This window comes from Eutrema salsugineum, unplaced genomic scaffold (genome assembly GCF_000478725.1).
Source record: "Eutrema salsugineum unplaced genomic scaffold, Eutsalg1_0 scaffold_2, whole genome shotgun sequence".
NCBI lineage: Eukaryota > Viridiplantae > Streptophyta > Magnoliopsida > Brassicales > Brassicaceae > Eutrema > Eutrema salsugineum.
Window position 1 is genome coordinate 1,962,147 of NW_006256829.1, and position 19,267 is coordinate 1,981,413.

At 35.8% G+C, this 19,267-nt stretch overlaps 6 protein-coding genes across 8 annotated transcripts; 2 read left to right on the forward strand and 4 right to left on the reverse strand.

The window, feature by feature from the left end:
* Positions 1-107: 107 nt before the first annotated feature.
* Positions 108-1,031, reverse strand: LOC18017196 (uncharacterized protein At5g39865). Its single transcript, XM_006399057.2, has one exon. It carries the CDS (start codon positions 867-869, stop codon positions 132-134), a length of 738 nt encoding a protein of 245 aa, XP_006399120.1. The 5' UTR covers positions 870-1,031; the 3' UTR covers positions 108-131.
* Positions 1,032-1,765: 734 nt separating this feature from the next.
* Positions 1,766-2,966, reverse strand: LOC18017197 (putative phosphatidylglycerol/phosphatidylinositol transfer protein DDB_G0282179). The gene is made up of 4 exons (XM_006399058.2): positions 2,753-2,966; positions 2,428-2,529; positions 2,019-2,179; positions 1,766-1,901 (listed from the first exon to the last, which is right to left on the reverse strand). The coding sequence occupies exons 1-4, from the start codon at positions 2,841-2,843 to the stop codon at positions 1,794-1,796; spliced, it is 462 nt and encodes a 153-aa protein (XP_006399121.1). The 5' UTR covers positions 2,844-2,966; the 3' UTR covers positions 1,766-1,793.
* A 600-nt stretch (positions 2,967-3,566) lies between these two features.
* On the reverse strand, positions 3,567-4,169 carry LOC18017198 (putative RING-H2 finger protein ATL71). The gene has a single exon (XM_006399059.1). It carries the CDS (start codon positions 4,167-4,169, stop codon positions 3,567-3,569), a length of 603 nt encoding a protein of 200 aa, XP_006399122.1.
* A 2,844-nt stretch (positions 4,170-7,013) lies between these two features.
* Positions 7,014-7,778, forward strand: LOC18017199 (MADS-box transcription factor PHERES 2). The gene has a single exon (XM_006399060.1). It carries the CDS (start codon positions 7,014-7,016, stop codon positions 7,776-7,778), a length of 765 nt encoding a protein of 254 aa, XP_006399123.1.
* A 2,073-nt stretch (positions 7,779-9,851) lies between these two features.
* Positions 9,852-11,890, forward strand: LOC18017200 (nuclear transcription factor Y subunit A-10). Of its 3 annotated transcripts, XM_006399061.2 has the most exons (5): positions 9,852-9,942; positions 10,181-10,425; positions 10,654-10,745; positions 10,838-11,053; positions 11,139-11,890. In XM_006399061.2, exons 2-5 carry the CDS (start codon positions 10,218-10,220, stop codon positions 11,454-11,456), a joined length of 834 nt encoding a protein of 277 aa, XP_006399124.1. In that variant the 5' UTR covers positions 9,852-9,942; positions 10,181-10,217; the 3' UTR covers positions 11,457-11,890. The 3 variants fall into 3 exon arrangements, with proteins under 3 accessions (XP_006399124.1, XP_024011163.1, XP_024011164.1); XM_024155395.1 differs by lacking the exon at positions 9,852-9,942 and having other exon boundaries at positions 10,058-10,425; XM_024155396.1 differs by lacking the exon at positions 9,852-9,942 and having other exon boundaries at positions 10,347-10,425; positions 10,667-10,745.
* Positions 11,891-12,209: 319 nt separating this feature from the next.
* Positions 12,210-17,539, reverse strand: LOC18017201 (ABC transporter G family member 22). The gene is made up of 11 exons (XM_006399062.2): positions 17,441-17,539; positions 16,794-17,222; positions 15,296-15,366; positions 14,640-14,878; positions 14,396-14,551; positions 14,121-14,304; positions 13,734-14,042; positions 13,356-13,643; positions 12,988-13,272; positions 12,797-12,904; positions 12,210-12,633 (listed from the first exon to the last, which is right to left on the reverse strand). Exons 2-11 carry the CDS (start codon positions 17,203-17,205, stop codon positions 12,418-12,420), a joined length of 2,268 nt encoding a protein of 755 aa, XP_006399125.1. The 5' UTR covers positions 17,206-17,222; positions 17,441-17,539; the 3' UTR covers positions 12,210-12,417.
* Between the last annotated feature and the right edge of the window lie 1,728 nt (positions 17,540-19,267).

Consider the following 19,267-nt stretch of genomic DNA (forward strand, 5'->3'; position numbering starts at 1 on the left):
CAGTCCAATTGCAACTTATTCTATAGCGGATCATTATATCAGGAACCAAACACAAACATCAATGAAAATGTTTTCAAGCATGAAAATTTTCACACATTGTACCAGTTTAAAACCCAAAAGTTACTATAACTTCAACTACAAAGAGGACATTTGACAAGCCCATTCTCATTACATTCTCTGCATCTCGTCCACATCTTATCATTACTAGACTCTTCGTCACGATGATCTGCAATCAATCTTGAGCTTCCATTACAACTAGAACATATCAAAAACCTTTCGTTCTCGCAACATTCACAAGGCGATTCAACCAGTGAGATCCCTTCAAGAAGCTTCTTGAGCTTCCCGTTCTCGTTCAATGCCACAACTTCATCAGCTCCTCCAATGTACCTACCTCTAATGAACAGCCTCGGAGATGTAACTTTACCCCCAAGCAACCTCCACATCTCTTCTCTAAACTCTGAATCCATCGAAACATCTCTCTCTCTATACATCACCTTGTGATTCTCCAACAAGAATCTTACTCTTCTACAGGCTTCGAACGTTTTCCTCACTCCTCGCAAACCCGTCGTGTAGAATACGACCGAGTCTTCTCCTCCAGGTGGGCAATTCTCTTCAAATTCCAAAAGAATCCCTCTTTCCTCTTCAAGATTCTCTTCTTGTTCTGACACATCCACAGCCACATCCTCAAGCTCTAGTAGCGTTGGTGTAACACAACCTCTGCTTTGACCAGATTCATCGACTATTTCGTCTCTTAGATGATGGATTGTGCGATCAATGTTATTCTTATGAAGAGCTAGGCCTTGCTTCAAGGTCGTAACAATGGTGATGAGTTTGATTTTCTTCGCCAATCTTTCCTTCATTCCCTTCATTGCAACCAAAAAATGGATCTTTTGTTGGGAAAACCCCAATTCAAGAATCTGAAAAGAGGTTAAGAGAAGAATTCCGATCAAGATCAAACCAAAGATAAGATCGGGCACGAGGATAAAAAAACAAAACGTAATGGGTTTTTCGTTTTCAGGTTTCTTCTTTGGTTAGCGTGTGGGTACCCAGTTTTGATGAAAAAAAAATTCAAAAGCCACTTTCTGGGTTAGCTTTCAAAAGTCTTTCTTGATGGGTTTTATTCAGAACAACAAAAAAAAAAAGTTTTTTGTTTGGTTGGGTCATTGCTACAATAATGTAGATGATAAAACTCACACTTCAATCACATAGACAAAGGACTCATGAGTAATGATTTTACCAAATCAACCCAATTTGCCAGAGGATAAAAAACAAAAAACAAAAAAGGAAGATGCTATCATGGAGCTTTAAGAAAATTAAAAAACAAATACAAATCATTCTGGTAAGAGTCATCGATTGATTTTTGAAGTCTATTTCCTTCTTTTAGTCCGGTTAAAATGATAATGCCTGTCTTGTCTTTTACAATTCGGTAGACGTGCAATGATGTCAAATTAGTAAAGTAGCTCAGCTTTAGCTAGCGAATTCGAATGAGTCAATTTTTACTATTTAAATCATATACTTACTCTGATTACTTTTTGCATTACATTATGGTTAAGTTTTAATTAATGATGGTGGTTAAGGAATCGTCAATTATACCGTTCCAAGCATTTGACTGACGCCATGAGACCTGGTTGATATGATGACTGAAGCAGTAAACACTAAACACTAATCATGTATTTATATATCTATGATGAAGATCATCAAATCCAGGTCTAACATAACTGGTAAAGCTAGAAAACAAAACCCAAATTTTGAAACTATCTATACAGTGGCAAATAATGACTGGTGAATTTGCTCTAAATATCGGCCACGGATGGTTTGGATCCAATGTCGATGGAGAATCTAATGCACGTTAACTCCTTCTTCTGCGCATCAATCATCTTCATCTGCAGCGAGTATGATCCCTGGAAGATAGATAAAGAGTAGAGAATCTGTCATATTTCCGGTTCTTGGACATTCAAATGCAGCAGAATCCTTCAAAAGGAATAGCAAAAGCACGAAACAAAGCAAATCGAACTTACAGGAGGAGTATAACCGGGAAGAACTTGAGAGTGTGCAACCAAGAAATCACCGGTTTCTACAGGACAAGCTGTCTCAGTGCAGAGGTCATGTGTCTCAGAGTGGATATGCCATCCAAAGTATGAAACTTCAACCAACAACTTCCCACCCGAAATTCCACGGCCTTGATAAAGAAAGAAAAAAACGAAATCAGATACGGATTGTTCGAAATCAATCTACTTTAGAAGCAGGACACTTTGACTACAACCCTCAGCAGCAATCACATTGTCTTTCTATCATAACTAGCACATTGATCATCAGCTATAGACACGAATCAAAAGGAAACAACTTTGTGTCATTGGTCTCAGTGTAACCCCAAAATCTACAGATAAAAAGTGTTAGAACAGTAATGAAAAGTAAAGTGAAGCCAACCTGTGTTTGCAGAGATGCTGAACGTAGCTGGCTCGCCTCGAGCTATAGGATTAGGCGATATATTAACTTCTTTCACTTTTACTTCATACTCTTCATTCTCCTCTACAAAACAAATTCATCATTAAAAATCAGCGCAGGATCAAGATGGGAGAGAAAACGAAGATCTCGGAGGTTCCCAATCGAATTTTCACTATGGAACGATCAATTATGAGTAATAAGCGAAAATAGACTCGATTCGGGTCTCAATTAATCATTGTCTTGTCAAGAGTTAACCACGAGAGGCATCAAGAGGAGAAGAGGAATGGCGAGGAGAAGCGAAGCGTACCACAGTATTGGACATCGGTGGCTCGAACAATCGTAGAAACAAAGAGGAGAAGAGAGATAGCGAGAGGAAGAATCGAGATTCTCGACATCATTGATGGAAGCTATAAGGGTTTTCTTTCAGATGATGATGATCAAAGCCAAACGAGGTTAAGCGGAGAGCAGAGTAGAGTGCGGAATCTTGTTGGATTCTATATACATTCTCAAGGAATGTAGGCGAGATCTGGACCGTTCTTTCAGCTAGGTCATAGTACCTGAAAAAGTGAAAAACGGACGGCTAGATTTCTTTGAGCAAGTTATTCTGTGTGAATGGTACCACCTGATTATCCCTCAATAACGAACCGTATTATTTATCTAATTCTTTTTGGTGAAAGGAAAGGTGTAATATATAGTTAAATATTAAATAAATTTCAATACTAGTGATGATGAACAACATTCCGTTTTTGTTCTCTTTTTTCCCGAATTTTATTTTCATAATTTCCGATATTCGTGGTCAAAGTACTTACTTGAGCATCATAAGTCCTTAAGAAAACAGAAAATGTTTTCATGTGTTAGGTAATATATTAATTAAATTGATTTTCTTCCTCAAGTTGAAAGATAATCATTGATATATCAAAATATAAATAACGTATAATTTAACAAAACATTTTATAATCTCAAACATGCTAACATTACAAACTACAATCTGTCTCAAGTATAGATCACTAAAATTGCTTGTAGCTGTACAGCTTGAAGATAATATACTCTAAAAAATGTCAACAAGAATCAACAAGAAAATTAAAAAAAAAATATGAAAGAAACGGGACAAATTAATTAAGTCAAATATCCATGGGCCGGCGGGAAAAGGGAACAACGTCGGCGACAGGTGTCATCGCCGGAGATGGTAATGGAGACGTACGACATACGGGACACGTGGGATGAAGCCTGAGCCACGGGTCAACGCACTTGTCGTGGAACAAATGGTTACAATCGGGCAAAACCCTGACCATATCGGTGGTCTTGTAATCGGCAAGACATATAGAGCAACACGACGTCGTAGTCGAATCCCTTTGCAAGCTATAACTCACACGAGCCTCTTCGTAAGGAAGCTTAGGAAAACCCTTGATCACCTCCTCGTTTAGCCCCAAGACTTCGACCACCACCACCACGTCGTCGTTTTGATCGTCACCGTCCAAGTAAAACCGTTCTTCGCCAGGTGTCGAAGTTTCATTGGTTTGTCTAAGTTGCCGGCGTCTTGTCCTTGGAGTGGTTGTGGGAGAGGCGGAGATATGGCTTCGAGTGCAATAATAAGAAGTGAGGGTGATTGTGGTAATTAGGAGAAGTATACCAACGGAGACACCGAGCCCGTAAGCGAATCCACCGATCCTATCGGTGGCTGATAGCCAGCGGTCTGAGTCAGCTGGCACTGCCGTCGAATTCATTGCGGCGGTTCGGATGTTAATAAAGCTTCGATTTTCTTTTTTTGTATCTAAAGAAAATGATGGGTATACGAGAAAAGGTGTGATAATGTTTGTTTTTGGTCATCACGATGATGAAGTTCCGAGAGTCAACGTTTAGATATGAGTATATATATGTAGGGTGGTTTTACTCATGATTACAAATACCAGTAGTGGCGTATAAATAACTTTCACATTTTGTTAGACGCGTCACGCGCGTTAATCAATCATTTGGAATACGTTTAATCTCTAAACATTTGTTAGTTGATGATCTTTTTTTCTTGCTTATTTACAAAAAAAGGTTTAAACATATGCATCTTTTTTTGTCAACAGGCTAACATATACTATATGTTAATTTCTTAAGTGAAGCGAAACCAATAAATTAATCAAGTGGGCATAGATGCGAGCGAATCCAAGTCTAATTGGACCTTAATTATGATCTTGTTTTAACAAATCAAACAAAAAATTTCATTAAAGATAAAATATGATCAAATCGCCTTCTTTTTTTTTCTTTCTATAACTTGCGACTTTTGAATTTCTAAGTCATAGCCGTATCTCATGTTTATTACAAACTTAATTGTGTATTCTATGGTCTGTTCAGTCTGTTAGATCGATGACTGAGATTCTTTGATATTTATAAATTTTCAAAAAACTGGCAAAAACATTTGGCCGAAATCATCCCTCAAATATGTAAAATACTGATTTTTTTTTAGCTGCTCAATATATTTTCTACTACGATGGCTTAGACATTTATATGAAAAGGAGGAGGTAATTTTTCGAGTAATTCTTAGGACGAAACTAATATTACATATTATAGTTTCGGGCCTGGAATATTACGGGTTTTGATCCAAAATATCCGGATTATTAAAAAAAAATCTCTTAATTTTCAATCATTTAACTTTATATAATAAAATATTCGTATGGATTTTGAGCTTTATATATATGGGCTTTATATATATGAGCTTTATATTTATGGGCTTTGACCTATATATATTATATATATGTGAAATACAATATTCTTTCTTAAACCTAATTTTATTTATTTTCTATCGCCGCTTTTTCTCTGGGTGTTCGTTAGCATATCAAAATTTTCAAAATCGAATAATTTAAAAAGAAGTTTTCATTGAAATATCTTCATCAGCTACTCACTGTAAGTATTTCTCTCTTAAATTATATGTTATTACTTAGATAGGTTATGTTAAATTTTACATTTACATTTTTATCGTTGTAGATTCGTGATATGTTATGCATCTATTTCAATCTGAGATTTGGTTGTAGTATTGTAATTTGTTGTGTTAATATTAACTTTTATCAGTTTAATATCATGTAATGTATAGTAGATATTTTGTTGTTATGAATTGTGTTTTGCTTTTAATGTCTATACATATACTTGTTTATAGGAGATTGAGTTGAAAGTACCGAACATCTTTTATATTTATCAAAACTACCTAACATCTTTAATATTTATCAAAACTAAAAACTATTTAGTAGAAGACCGGTAAAATGATCAAAAACAAAACAGTGTAACGGTGTAATTTGTAGTCTAGTAGTTTGTATTAATGCCTGTCAATAGATTACCATCTCGGTTCATATCACAATACTATTAACAAAAATAAACGTTATATCAAAATGTTTATATGTATATATATATGTCTAAAATGTAAAGCAATTAATTGTGTGACCTAAATTTTTCTAAAAATTTGTTATACAAAAATCATCAATTTAAATAGGTATTGGTGAATTGTCGACCTTTCTAACTTGTGAGCATCAACGTATGCTTCATTCAAATCGGAATTTTAATATTTTTGAACTGTTGACCCATATTACTTTCGTTGCTTTTTCCACTTTGTCTAAAATACGAATATACGGCTAGTTGTGAGCATTGTTTATGTTTCATTGAATTCATAAATTAACTGTTAATTATTTTAAGTTTTTAACTATTTCAAAAGACTTTCACATGGTTTGACATCAGCAAGTTCTTTTAGACGTCTAACCGTTGTGATGCACAAAAGATTTTTCTGCGAGTTGGTGAAGTCACATCTCGGGGCTTTTGTTATCTATCTCTATATGATTAAGGAAGTGTTATATATTTGCTGCATGCAAAGTATATGGATTAAAAAGTAATTACTTTTTCTCTTGATTTAATACTATACTTCTTTCATTGTTGTGATTTATAATGTTCACACACACGTTCTCAAATTTGAATCCGAATTATTGAAACAACAACAATATTCGTTTATAAACCACAAACTACAAGTTCCAGACTTCCAGTCGCTCTTAATAGTTGTCCACACAATTTAAGTACAGTATTAACTAACATTTAATGTGTCGTCGAGGAAAAGCTGCGTTATTCTTTTATTTTTTTCCCTTTCCCTTCAGCTGTACTTCGCATTCAAAAATTGATATTTAATTAAATAAAAAATCAAGCTGACTTTTTTTTTTTAGAAAAATGGAGTCATATAGAATTGTAAAGGACTTTCCTTATCAAAAAAAATTGCTGAGAATTCATAAAGAGAAAGTGGAGCATAAAAATTAGAATAACCTTTTTAAAAAATATGTTTCCAAAATAATCAAGCAAACAATTTTCTTACTACTTAAATATTTTGGAAATGTAGTGGTCGTTGATTATGTCCGAATAAAATAATAATATTTTGTGATAGTGAAAAATATACATGTGAGGCTATAAATGTATTATGTTATAATATTACCATTTTCGTGTCCTTATCTCCTATCCTCGACTCTTATATAAGACCACAAGTGCAGGAGTCTCTTTCAACACCACAAAGGAAAATAAATACAAATCTTAGTGAGCACTACTAAGAGAAGGTCATGGGAAGAACAAAGCTAAAGTTTGCTTGGATCGGGAATCAAAGGGCAAGAAAAAACGCTTACAAGAAGAGGATGCAAGGACTGATTAAAAAAGCTGGTGAACTAACCATCTTGTGTAATATGAGTGCTTGTTTGATCTTTTTCAGCCGTGATGATAACAGGTTGGTGGTGTGGCCGTCTCACGAGGTGGCTGAATCTCTCATCGAGCGGTTTTACTCATTACCCGATATCGAGAGGAACCAGAAGGCAGAGGATCAAGAGTCGTTCATCAGGACCAATACCAAAAAGGTTGAGAACAAACTAGCCAATTGTCGGAAGGTAATCACGGAGTTGGAGATGGATCATCTCATGTTCCAAATCCATAATGGTCGTAAACTTGATGATCTTTCCCAAACCGAGATTGAGAAATTAATATCATATTCAAGTAAGAAGATTATGGGCATGGGGAGAGAGTTAGGTTATACGGGACATCCTTTCCCTTGTGTCTACGAGCCGTTTATGGGAAACGAGTCGCCGAGCGCTTCGGATGTTGCGTCTGAATGGAGAGAGAATAGTTTTAGCCTGATGGGAAGTGGAAGCATCTATTTGATGGATCAATGGTTCGAGGATAATCCAAAAGTTGAAGAAAATTGCGACGAGGCTCATTTACCCACAATGACATCTCGATTCAACCTAAACGTGGAACCTTCTGATGACGATGACGATGAGGACATCAAGATCTGTAAAGGGGAGAACAGCAAGTCTGGTGGTGCCGACGATGCCTAATGAAGAAGCAATATCATATCGAAGAAGAAAATTAAGTGTCATGAAATAAAGTTGTTGTTGTCTCTATCGTTGTTGTGTTTTGTTCATTTCATATTTCTGTTGTTGTTGTGTCTTGAAATAAAGTTGTTGTCTTGGTCAAGTTTTTGACATGTTTCTGGTTGTGTCTTAAACTATGTCTTTGTTCAACTTAATTAATGGAATGTTAATTGTTTCTTTACTATTATTTGCGTATGTAATTGAGATTTTTAGTTGAATGAAACACCGTATTTAGTTGAGATTATCATTGGCAATATAGGGCTGGCCGTGAGCCCACACAAAACACGCAAAACAAGCATGGGCTTGCGGCCTTCATTTTTATATAAAATTTATGGTCCAAATGTTAAAATCTTTTCGGCCATAGGTGCTAAATAGCATATGATTATAAGTTTGATTTTCATAAAATGGTTTATGTGTTTTTTTTTTATAAACCAGCTAATACCTAAAACTTCTTTTTAAAGTTCAAAAAGCTTACTATAAAGCAATCCATATATTTTTCTAGTTTGCTGCCACTCAAAACTCTAAGCCGGCTGATTTGACATGCACTTTTAGGGTACATTTGGTTCAATAATTTGATATGGTGTACTTTTCTTCATTGTTTCTTGTATGATGCTTTTAGAAACTTCGAATCGAACATTATTTACTATTTTTCTTGATTTCTTGATTTCTTAATTTACTATTTACTATTTTTCTTGATTTCTCTTAAACACTGAAATTTTTGGAACTATAAAAAATCTATTCAAAAACGTTAGTTTAAATGCATCCAAAACAAGAAATTTCAATGGAAACTAGTATGGAAAAAATGATTTCAAAGCTAATGCATATCTTTATTTGTTACTTTCTTTTGTTTGTCATCTCTTTATGTGTTATTACAAAATAAGAAATAATGACTGATTAAAATAGTTAAATATTATGATTTCGTTTGGGAAATGTATGAGCTAATGTAGTAATAAAAGATTAAATATGCATGTATATCTTGTTACTATATAAACAAAAATAAATATCATAGAAGTAAAAGGAAAGAACAGATAAGATGATATGGTTGGAGAATTTATGGAGAATTGAGAAGCGATAATAATAAAATCGAAAGGAATCGGTGACGGCGTGACGCGAATGACTATTAGGGTTTTGGAGAGAGAGAGAGAGAGATAAGAAACTTAACACTAACACCGAAACTCATCCGGGAAGTAACCTCGCCTCCCGTGAGAACCACCGTGGCGTCGAGAAGAAGCGGAGAAGAAACGACTTTGAGATCTAAAGCTTGGCAATCAAGTAAACGAAGAAGATCCTCAAAAGAAAAGAATCAAACTAAACCCTGGGTTAAGCGTTTATCTACGAAACTCGTGTTTTTTATTTGGGCCTTTAATAACTGGGCTTATCATTTCGATCTATATTAATTTGTTCGACTGAATATTTTGATATAAATGAAAGGAGTTGTTTTTTTTTTCTATTATTTTTAAAAAAACTTTTGTCGAGTAACCACCAATCAAAGGACAAAGTGCACAAGCCATTCCATTGTTTATATATATATATTTTTTTTTCTTTTGAACCTTTTCAAAGACATTCCATAATTGAGATGAAGTTTAGAGCTTCGTAGTCAAATATTATGGAATCAGACAAAGAATTACAAAGTTATTGTAGTAAAATGGCACCTGCCTAAATTTTGGTGTAGCTATTTTGTTATAAAAACGAGCTTGACTTTTTTTTCTTTTTTTTTTGGTCAGATGGGAACAAAAACCGAACTTGACGACAATCCAGTACAATTACATATAATAATGGAGATTGGGGGATGAAAGTGATTTGAAGTGGGATCATTGTAGCTTGTGGAGAGAGCACGTCAAGCCAACGCTAGAGTTAACAAGAGCAATAATTTTGTCCATTTTTGTGTCACCTAATAAAAATTAATTAATTTAACATTAAAAAGACTAGCATGAAAGTTGAAGGTGATTGGTTAGATGAAGCTATAGTTTACATTACATTTGTAGTTGTTCACCCATCTCTCTCTCTCTCTCTCAATCTTTGTTTCTTTTTTGGAACCGACATGGCTCCCAACACATAGGAATCTGAAGCTTCTCTCTCTCTCTCACTCTCTCTCTCTCTCTCTCTCTCTCATTCTCACTCCATCTGCGTAAGTGTTTTTTTTATCCCAATTTGGATTGTTATTGTAAGATTTGGTCTGTTTGAAGTTGACCAATTACAGTGTGCTTTACTTGATTTCTTCATCTTTTTCTATGTTGGTCCTCGAGTTTCTATTGGAGATCTTGTTATAGCGTTATGCACACATTAATGTTTCGTATGTCGATTCGATTTAACTGGTAGAGTCGTAGAGAGGACTTATTTGTTGACTTTTTGATATTTCCAAGCAGATCTTTTCATTTTTCATTGGACTTTGGACATTAAGCTATGCAAACTGATTATTGCAAGGAGAAAGAAGGGTTTTTGTCGCCTCCACATAATTATTGGTGGAATGCTTTTGGATCTCCACCGTTGACTGCGGAGAGCCACGCCGGAGACGCTTCTGACTCATTCTCCGGAGTTAAAGTAGCTACTCCGGAGACAGAGCAAGGTGTCGATAAACAAAGATCTGCAACTCTCTTCACTTCCTCACCTGGTAAAAAAATCTCTTATGGAAGCTTCTGGATTGTTTCTTGTCAAATTCAGAACTCTCCAAGTGTGCTTCTTGTAAAAGTGATAGACTATAAAACCGTAAACACACATCAAGGGCTTGCAAGAAGATATTTCGTTTGCTCTTCAAATATACCTCTTTGTTTCTTGCACATTACTGAATGAATATATATGTTTTCAAGGTAATTTGAATTAGTATTCTAATTTTAAATAGGTGGTGGAAATAGGTCAAGAGATGTGTCAAAGCCTCAAGTTGCTTTCACGATGCAAACGGCCAGTTTCGAGTTTGGATTTGCTCAGCCAAAGGTGCGGTTTTATTGCAGTGGAACATGTTCAGAGACCTATCAATTCTTTTGTTTTGTTCCTGAATATTTGCTGTACTTATGTTTTTCTTGTAGATCTACACAAAGCATCCTCATGTGGAACAATACTATGGAGTTGTTTCAGCCTATGGATCTCAGATGTTGCCTGGCCGTGTAATGCTGCCTCTGAAGATGGAGACTGAAGAAGATGGTACGATCTATGTGAACTCAAAACAGTACCATGGAATCATCAGGCGACGCCAGTCTCGTGCTAAGGCTGTTCTGAAGAATGAAATGAGCAGATGCCGTAAGGTAACATATTGAAAACTATAGTTTGATACTTATGTGCAAATATATGCATTCCCAAATGTTGCCTTATGTTATGATGTTAGAGCAGCCATATATGCATCACTCGCGCCATCTCCATGCTATGCGCCGTCCTAGAGGATCCGGAGGGCGTTTCTTGAACACCAAGAAAGATGATGCGGCTAAGAAGACTAAGCCGAGCTATTCTCAGAATTCTGAAACTCTTCATCCGGAAAACGGGACCATGAACTCATCTAGAGAAGCCAACGGACCAAATTTCTCGGGATCAGAAGTTACAAGTATGGATTACTTTCTAAGTTCGTCGGTCCATTCTCTTGGTGGCATGGTCATGCCTAACAAGTGGATTGCAGCAGCAATGGATATTGGCTGCTGCAATCTCAAAACCTGATCAGCAAACGGGGACAAGACAGGTTTTGGTGAACTGGTCTTCTGTCTTGTCCCTTATGTTTCAGCCAAACGAAGAGATGGTTCTTGTCCCAAAAAGGGACATTGAGTTTTCTTGGTTTAAAGGATTGCTTCTAATACCATCCGTTTGGCTGCAAACAGGCAACTCATCTTTGGCTCATCCTTCACCAAGGTTTTTTCTTCCTCTGTTTTCTTCTACGCATCTTCATAAGAATTGAATTGCGGAAAAGGACTGGTTACTAAATCCTGATTTAGCTTCAACTAAAAGTAAAACTAGTTAAGAACATTGATGGGTACTGCCCTCTTGTTCTATCTAGTGTGTGGAAAAAACTCTGTTTGCCTGATTTTCTGATATTGTATTGTGTGTTTATGCGTTTTTGAAATGACTGTACGAGTTTCAAGTTAATGTATGTTTCAAATTAGAGATTTCATCACTTAGCATCTGGAGACCATGCAATTGCAGAACATAATCCTTGTGCCCTGAAAACGTTACAGGACATACAGAAATTCCCAATTAACCACTAAAACGTTACAGGACATACAGGGTTAACTCTCATGTTAACAAATGACGTTTTTTTCAATGGTTAATAAACAAAATTTATGTCTATTTCTAAGAAAAAGATGTTACATCAGAGCCAAATCCGGTTCGAATTGAATCAGGTTCGGACTGAATCATTGGCCGGACTAAAAACAGATCGGACTTGATTAGCCAATCACGAGCTTACAACGGCGTTAGTGAAGTGTGAATACTGATAGTAAATCCACAAAATCTATAAATGATTAGGACTTGAGAAGATATGATCAAACCTTATATAATAAGGTTCTTCTTGTTAATAGACATGAACAATTTAGATTTCGATATACTAATACAAACTAAAGACAGATCACTTATCCAATCAAGGCTTCTTTCACGACCAGTTATTTTGTTACTAGTGCAAAATGGGTTATGTTGTGATCTTCATTTGCCTGAGAGACAGATAAGCGAGGAAGCGATAACCGAAAATCATGACAACCAGTGCGACCACTTCAGTCAGTCCATTGTCTATTCTCATCCCGTTGATGGATTGAGCAAAGTCTTGATATTGTACTTTAAGAAGAAGCTTGTACGTGTGGTAATTGAAGGATAGGTAGCGTATCCACGAGATGAAAACCGGTACTTTCTGCGGGAGACAAATCAGCAGAAACAAAGGATATTTAATAAGACAGAGGAAACAGGGGAAATTAATAAAACAGAGGAATTCAAGAAACAGAGGCCCTCGAAAACAGAGGACTTCAAAACAGAGGCCCTCGAAAACAGAGGAATTCAAGAAACAGAGGATATACCTTAACAAAGAATCCTCCGGCGAGCATAAATGTCATGACAGTTACTGAAGCCAAAGTCGTAGCCTTCTTTAAGTCCATCAAAATTGCACCAATAGCAAGTCCGAGTCCCTAGCAAAGAGAAAACACAATCAGCATTTCGATTATATATTTTCATTATAAGAATGTGTAATCTTTTCTCGATCTGAATATACCTGAGCTGCAATGATGCAAAGGAAAACCGTGAGCATGCTCAAGAAGAAGGGATATGGGCTGAGCCGAAGACCTGTCATGAAGTAGACGACGAGAAGGAAGAGAGTAGGCAGAATAAAGTCGAGAGGGAGATCACTCGTGGTCCGAGCTAGGAAATAAGCGCTTAATCTGTACATATCCGCTGCTCTTTCCTTATTCAACATCGCTCGCTCTTGCGGAAACGCAAAGATAGCTGTGAAAACCGGAAAAAATCCCCAAAAAACCGCTATGAAGAAGAGCAAACCGGCCTGCCAAAAAAAGAAAGGCATAAGAATGATATTGGAGTGTGCATAGCAACCAAAATTTATCAAACCAAAAGATAACAATGTACCTGATCTTGTAGTCCTCTTGGAGTCCGAATATCCGACTGCCACCAGAGAAGACCTAGAATGACAGCAGTGGAAAGAACTTGTGTGACACGCAACCAGCTGAAGTATTCGTGTCTCCGCTCCTTGAGTCCTCTGGAGAAGAGTATGCAGTATTGCTCCCACCAGCTCGTTCCCCATTGTCGCTTTAGACGAAAGTCTTTAGCCTTAGCTTCTTCGTCCAGTGGCACAGGATCCGTTAGTTTCTTCTTGGCCTGTTCTGCAACTCGAGTTTCGTATGCCTCCACCAGATACTGCTTAGAATGTTCGAAATACATATCAAAAACTTAATTTGGTTTTTCGGTAATTGTTAAAAAAAATGTTGTTGTTCTGTGCATGATTACCTCATGAACAGCAACAGGAGATGGCTTGCCAGTTTGATTTTCTCTGCCTGAATTGCCAACTTGAACTCTATCCTCTAACTCAGAAGGCACAGAGATATCGTTGGTGTTACCATTTGCGAGATCAAGCAAGAACTCTGCAGGATTCATGGCGATAAGAGGAGAGCATCCAATGGAAGAAAAGTAAACCAAAGCTTCTGATGATTTCCCAAAATAGAGAAGGTTTCCTTTTCCCAGTAGAATCAGCTTGTCGAATCTATGGAAAAGCCTACTCGAAGGCTGATGTATCGTTGTGATCACTGTTTTCCCCGCCTGTTCCAAACACAATTAAGATTCAGACAACCATTCAAAGAGTAGAGATACAAATTGTTTGAAACAAAACAAACAAACCTCGGCGATGTCGAGGAGCATCTGGATGGTTCTAAGAGCAGTGGTGGAATCTAAACCGGAAGTTGGTTCATCGAGAAGTAACAGAGAGGGATTAATGATAATCTCGTTTCCAATAGAAACCCTTTTCCTCTCTCCACCTGATACACCACGCACGAATGCTCCTCCAATCATAGTGTCTTGGCACCTGCAACAAACGATCCAAGTTATTAAAAATGAAGACCAGATTTATTTTGTTATGTTTTGGATTCTCTAAAAGATCGATGCAACATATATACCTCTCCAAACCTAACTCTTGGATAACTTCAAAAGCTCGTTGCTCCTTCTGTTCCCTCGTAAGAGTCTTTGGTAGACGCAAACGAGCAGCGTAGGTTAGCGTTTCTTTCACGGTAAGATGAGGAAACAGAACATCGTCTTGAGTCACAAACCCGATCCTGCAAACCAAACCAAGAACCAATTGTTAAGTCTTCATGTGTATTCTTGCAAGATAATTTAGGGTTTTAGGGGCCAAAAAATACTGACTTGCTTTTCAAGTATTTAGAGTAAGGCTTGTCGTTGTAAGTAACAGAGCCTCCGGTAGAGGAGCGAGAGATTCGACCACCGAGTAAGCTAAGAAGAGATGTTTTGCCACTCCCTGAAGGACCCATGAGAGCAAGAACTTCACCAGGATCCACACTCCCACTTATCCCACTCAATATCTCTTTCTCTCCAGATTTACTAGTCATTTTCTTTATCGCCACTTTGTATGTAATTTCCTTGAACTGCATCACATTCATAAAACCACCACTAAGTCTTGTGATTAATTAGCTCACTCATGAAACCTATTTTCAGAGATCTTATCACACATTATCACTACTTCCCCCCTTAATTTTTGTTTTTTTTCTAACAGGACTTAATTGAGACTACTTTAAGTCTTGTACATAAATATCATGTAAGATGAGATTCTGTACAACACTTGAACCTGATGAAAAGTAGATACACAGAGATAGAGACAAATGTGTGATATTCTTTTGATCTCCTCTCAGTGCCTGTGCAAACAGAGAAGATCAGTACCAAAAGTGATCAATCCCACGCATGAAAGCACTTGAACTATTTCAATCCAATTTCTCACACTTCTAGTTGAAAAAACCCCCAATATTTTTGTTTCCCTTTGTCTGGTTTTAAAATTATCACTTTACCTTGAGAAAGATGGGTAATGTTGGTTCTGCTTGAAACTTAGGCTTCTTCTTTCCCGCTTCAATATCTTCCGCTGAAACAGTTAGGAAATTCCGTTGATTCATCATTACTAATTAAACTAAGGAAAAGAGGTCAGTGACTCAGTGAGTGAAGTTTTGTAAAAGTATGTGAATGTCAACACCTAAAACACAGTGGTAATTGAGCTTTTTATAGTATACGTTGTGTAACTGTTAGTTGGCCAATCTTTGTTAGCAACCGTCTTTCTGGGAGATTTGGACTTTGAGGTACATTTGTTACACTGAGATACCAATAGTTCAAACACCTAAAAACTCCAAACTTGTGGACCCACAATTTTGACTAATTTAGCAGAGATAGATTGACTACTTCTCACCTATTTTTTACCTACCTAGCCATAAAAAGTAGCTAAGTTGGAGAATCAATCACAATTACAAAATCACTTTAGTTTTTAGTTTATTTTATTGTATCCTGTTCGCTACTTTATATTTAATTATTTAGTTTTCTACCTATATATGCACTAAACGTATAACACTGCATCATTAGTGAATGTAAATTAACGTTGTCGAAAAAAGAAAGCGTTATCAGTGGTTTCGTGCTAAAAAGAAAGCGTTATAAGTGGTGACAATCACTAGTGGTGACTTCTTAAAACAACACTCAGATTGGCTAAATATCAACACATGATAAAAGAACATGCATACTTTAAACTTTAATCTACCCATTATACGTTTTTACGCCGCATGCATCTTTGACAATATTAAATTGTACTTTTGTAAGCAAACTAATTAATTAAGGAAAATGCCCATATCTATGGAAGAAAACCAAATTTTTGCTCCTGTATGACTGTTTCAAAAAACATGTGGATTTCCGACAAGAATTGCAAAGTTGTAAAGGGAAACACAATTGGTGAAATATCTGCTTGCACTCGAAAGTTATAGCATTTAGGTCCATACTAAAAATAAAGCAATTATCATTTCAAACAATTAGGACTGACAAAAGAAACTAGTACTATTCTAGTGGTTTAATTTCTTTGTGGGGAATATAAATATTGGGGGATTGGATTTTGAACTAATACAACAAATATATATATATATATATATGTATCTTTTAATGCTTTCTCATTACATACGGAGTATATAAAATAAAATGAAAAATCCAAAAGAGAAGAAAAATCAAAAAAGTGTAAAGAAAATAAGTGGTGGAAAGTTTCAGTTGCACGAGAAAGAGAACACGTGGAACAAAATAGAAGGCCAATAGTTTGCGTCCCTGTTTAATAATTTATCCGACTCTCATGCAAAAAAGCAAAGCAACGCACGCCAATCATATATCCGTTGTTATCATTATTATTGTATCATTGATTGCATTCCTAAAATGACCAAACTACCCTCTCAGTATGGGAACACCGTAGTGACAAAGACGAAAATACCCTTATGCAATGAAAAGAAGAGTGATACAAAAAAACAAAAAGTTCACACGACGACTTACGTATCATCTCGTCGTCGCTGAACGGTTTGGAGTCGGAGATTTCCTCCGGCGGCATAGCGAAACCAGTGAACGAAAACGAAAGTCCGAGCGATGCACTGGACGCTCGGCTCAGAGCCGCTCCGCTGCTAACCTCCTCTAGCTCAAACTTAAGCTGAGCACTCCTAGACTTCCTTATGTGTGTTCCGGCTCCGCCACTCCTCCCCGGAGACGCCCCCATCATCAGTCTCCTGCTTGATTTCCTCGACAAAGTCCCTCCTCCACCACCACCGATAGACGCCGGAGCCGTCGCAGGCACACCATTAGCGTCCATGGAGCCGTGAGGTGATTTTATGGCTGCGGCCACCGTCTCGTATAACTGCTCCGACCGTGTCCGAGCTAAACCAGAGGCCAACGGTGGCTTTTCCATTGACATTTTGGCCTTTTTAAAAACTGCCGACCACAAATCATAAATCATAATCCTTAACAAAAACTTATAATCGATATTTACGTTCAAGAAGAAAAAAAGATATTTACGTTCAAGATCATTTGCGGATATATTATAATTAGATACGTATAGAATGAGCATACACATGAGTAGATGTAAAAAAGAAAACAGGAATGGCTATAAGAAGATGGATAAAATTTAAATTAGGATATGGAATCGATACCTTTCGGGAACTAAAAGATGGAAAAGTGTTTCCACTGTTTTGAAAGAGGTTTGTTTTTATGGAAGAGACGATGTTAAAGCTTCAGACTTGTGACACCCTTTCTAAGCTGCTTCATCAACCTTCTTTATATAGTTGCATTTATGAGTGGGTCAGCTTCAATTACGATAACACCCTTAAGTTCAGCTTTGATACTATTAATTGGGAACTATTTTTAAGATTCACCTTTACTTGTTATCGACAAAAACCATTAATCATTCTATTAATATTTTATATCTTATTAAAGATAAAAAATTAAACTCTAATTAATTTTTTTTGTCATCAAATCTAATTAATTTTGACTCACAATATATTTTAATATTTATTTATTTTAAATATAGATGTCTTTTTCTTTTCCTACTATAACCAAAAATATTTTAAATCTATTTTAAATTTCTTTCAATTAATATTAATATTATTATGATTATAATTATTATAATTATTATTAAATACATTTTAATTTGTAAATTAAAACAAAAATGGAATTACCAGTATATTAAAATAAAATAATAATTGTACATTAAGTTAATTAAAATATCAATTATTTTCATAAATCAAATATGTAAATTAGGTAAAATAACCATCAATGTATGTACCCGAAAGGTATTTTACTATATACTATTTTTTTACCTCTTACAATTGTTAACACTTAATACTAACCATTATACTAACTAGCTATTTTTCAACAATATATATTTTGTATATTTTCTTTTCTTAGACTAAGGTGATCCAACTGAGTAGAATATATATGTTATGTGTATCGATATTAGGTATGACCGTATGAGTTAGAGAATTTTATCATCTACAAATATTAATATGGTTTTTTAGATTACTGTAGACGTTATAAATAAGAAAAAAAGTTGCTTTCTATGGATCTTGCAGATTAATTTGAATTTCGGTTTGGAAGTTGACCCGATTGGCCGATTATACATAGGGTTGTATATGAAAAAGTGAATCCATATTCGCAAATCGCAACTATGACTTATATGAGTATAACTTGACGAGTAATAGTGATCGTTTGCGGACACGATGTTTCCAGCTAAGCATCAAGTTTCCTAACATACTGACCGTACACGTGGTGGAACATACTAATACTATAATATATCTCATATATATGAATATTAAGCTGTTGTGATAATCAATCATCCTTTCGGATCCTCCTCTCGAACGACATAGATCGTCCATAATTTATGATTAGGAATGCGTCAATTAATATGAAATCTTTATTTGCAGACTATCTCGATTCTTGACTGGAAATACACCAAATAAAAATAAAAAAACTCAATTTAATATTTTTTTTTTGTTTTTTTTGGCATTAATTGCTCATAAAACAGCTTCCATACTTTTTTTTTTGAAAAAGCTCCCATACTTTTTAAACGTTTCTAAGTTTTTATATGCAAGATTATGTCAGGATTAATTGGACGATTTGGTGATACATTATATCATGGTTTGGATCCCAAGTCCTACTATGAGAAAATGATTAAGCAAGAAAACTCAGAGGCATTCACAATTCATAATAGTTCACTTTTATTGTTTAATTGACTTATTGTTGAGGGCACGGAAAAATTCCCTTCCTCTTTGAATGTAATGAGAAGATTCAAGCCCAACTCTGCCATCAAAAACAACATTTCTAAAATGTATATATATTGAAAGCATCGGAAGATGGCTATTGCGGGGTTACTTTTTTTTTATTTTTGAACAAGATATTGCGGGTTACAGGTATAATCAAATGTGACGATACAGACAATAGCAATTAGGTGAAGGAGTCTAACTACGTACACTTCTAATTAT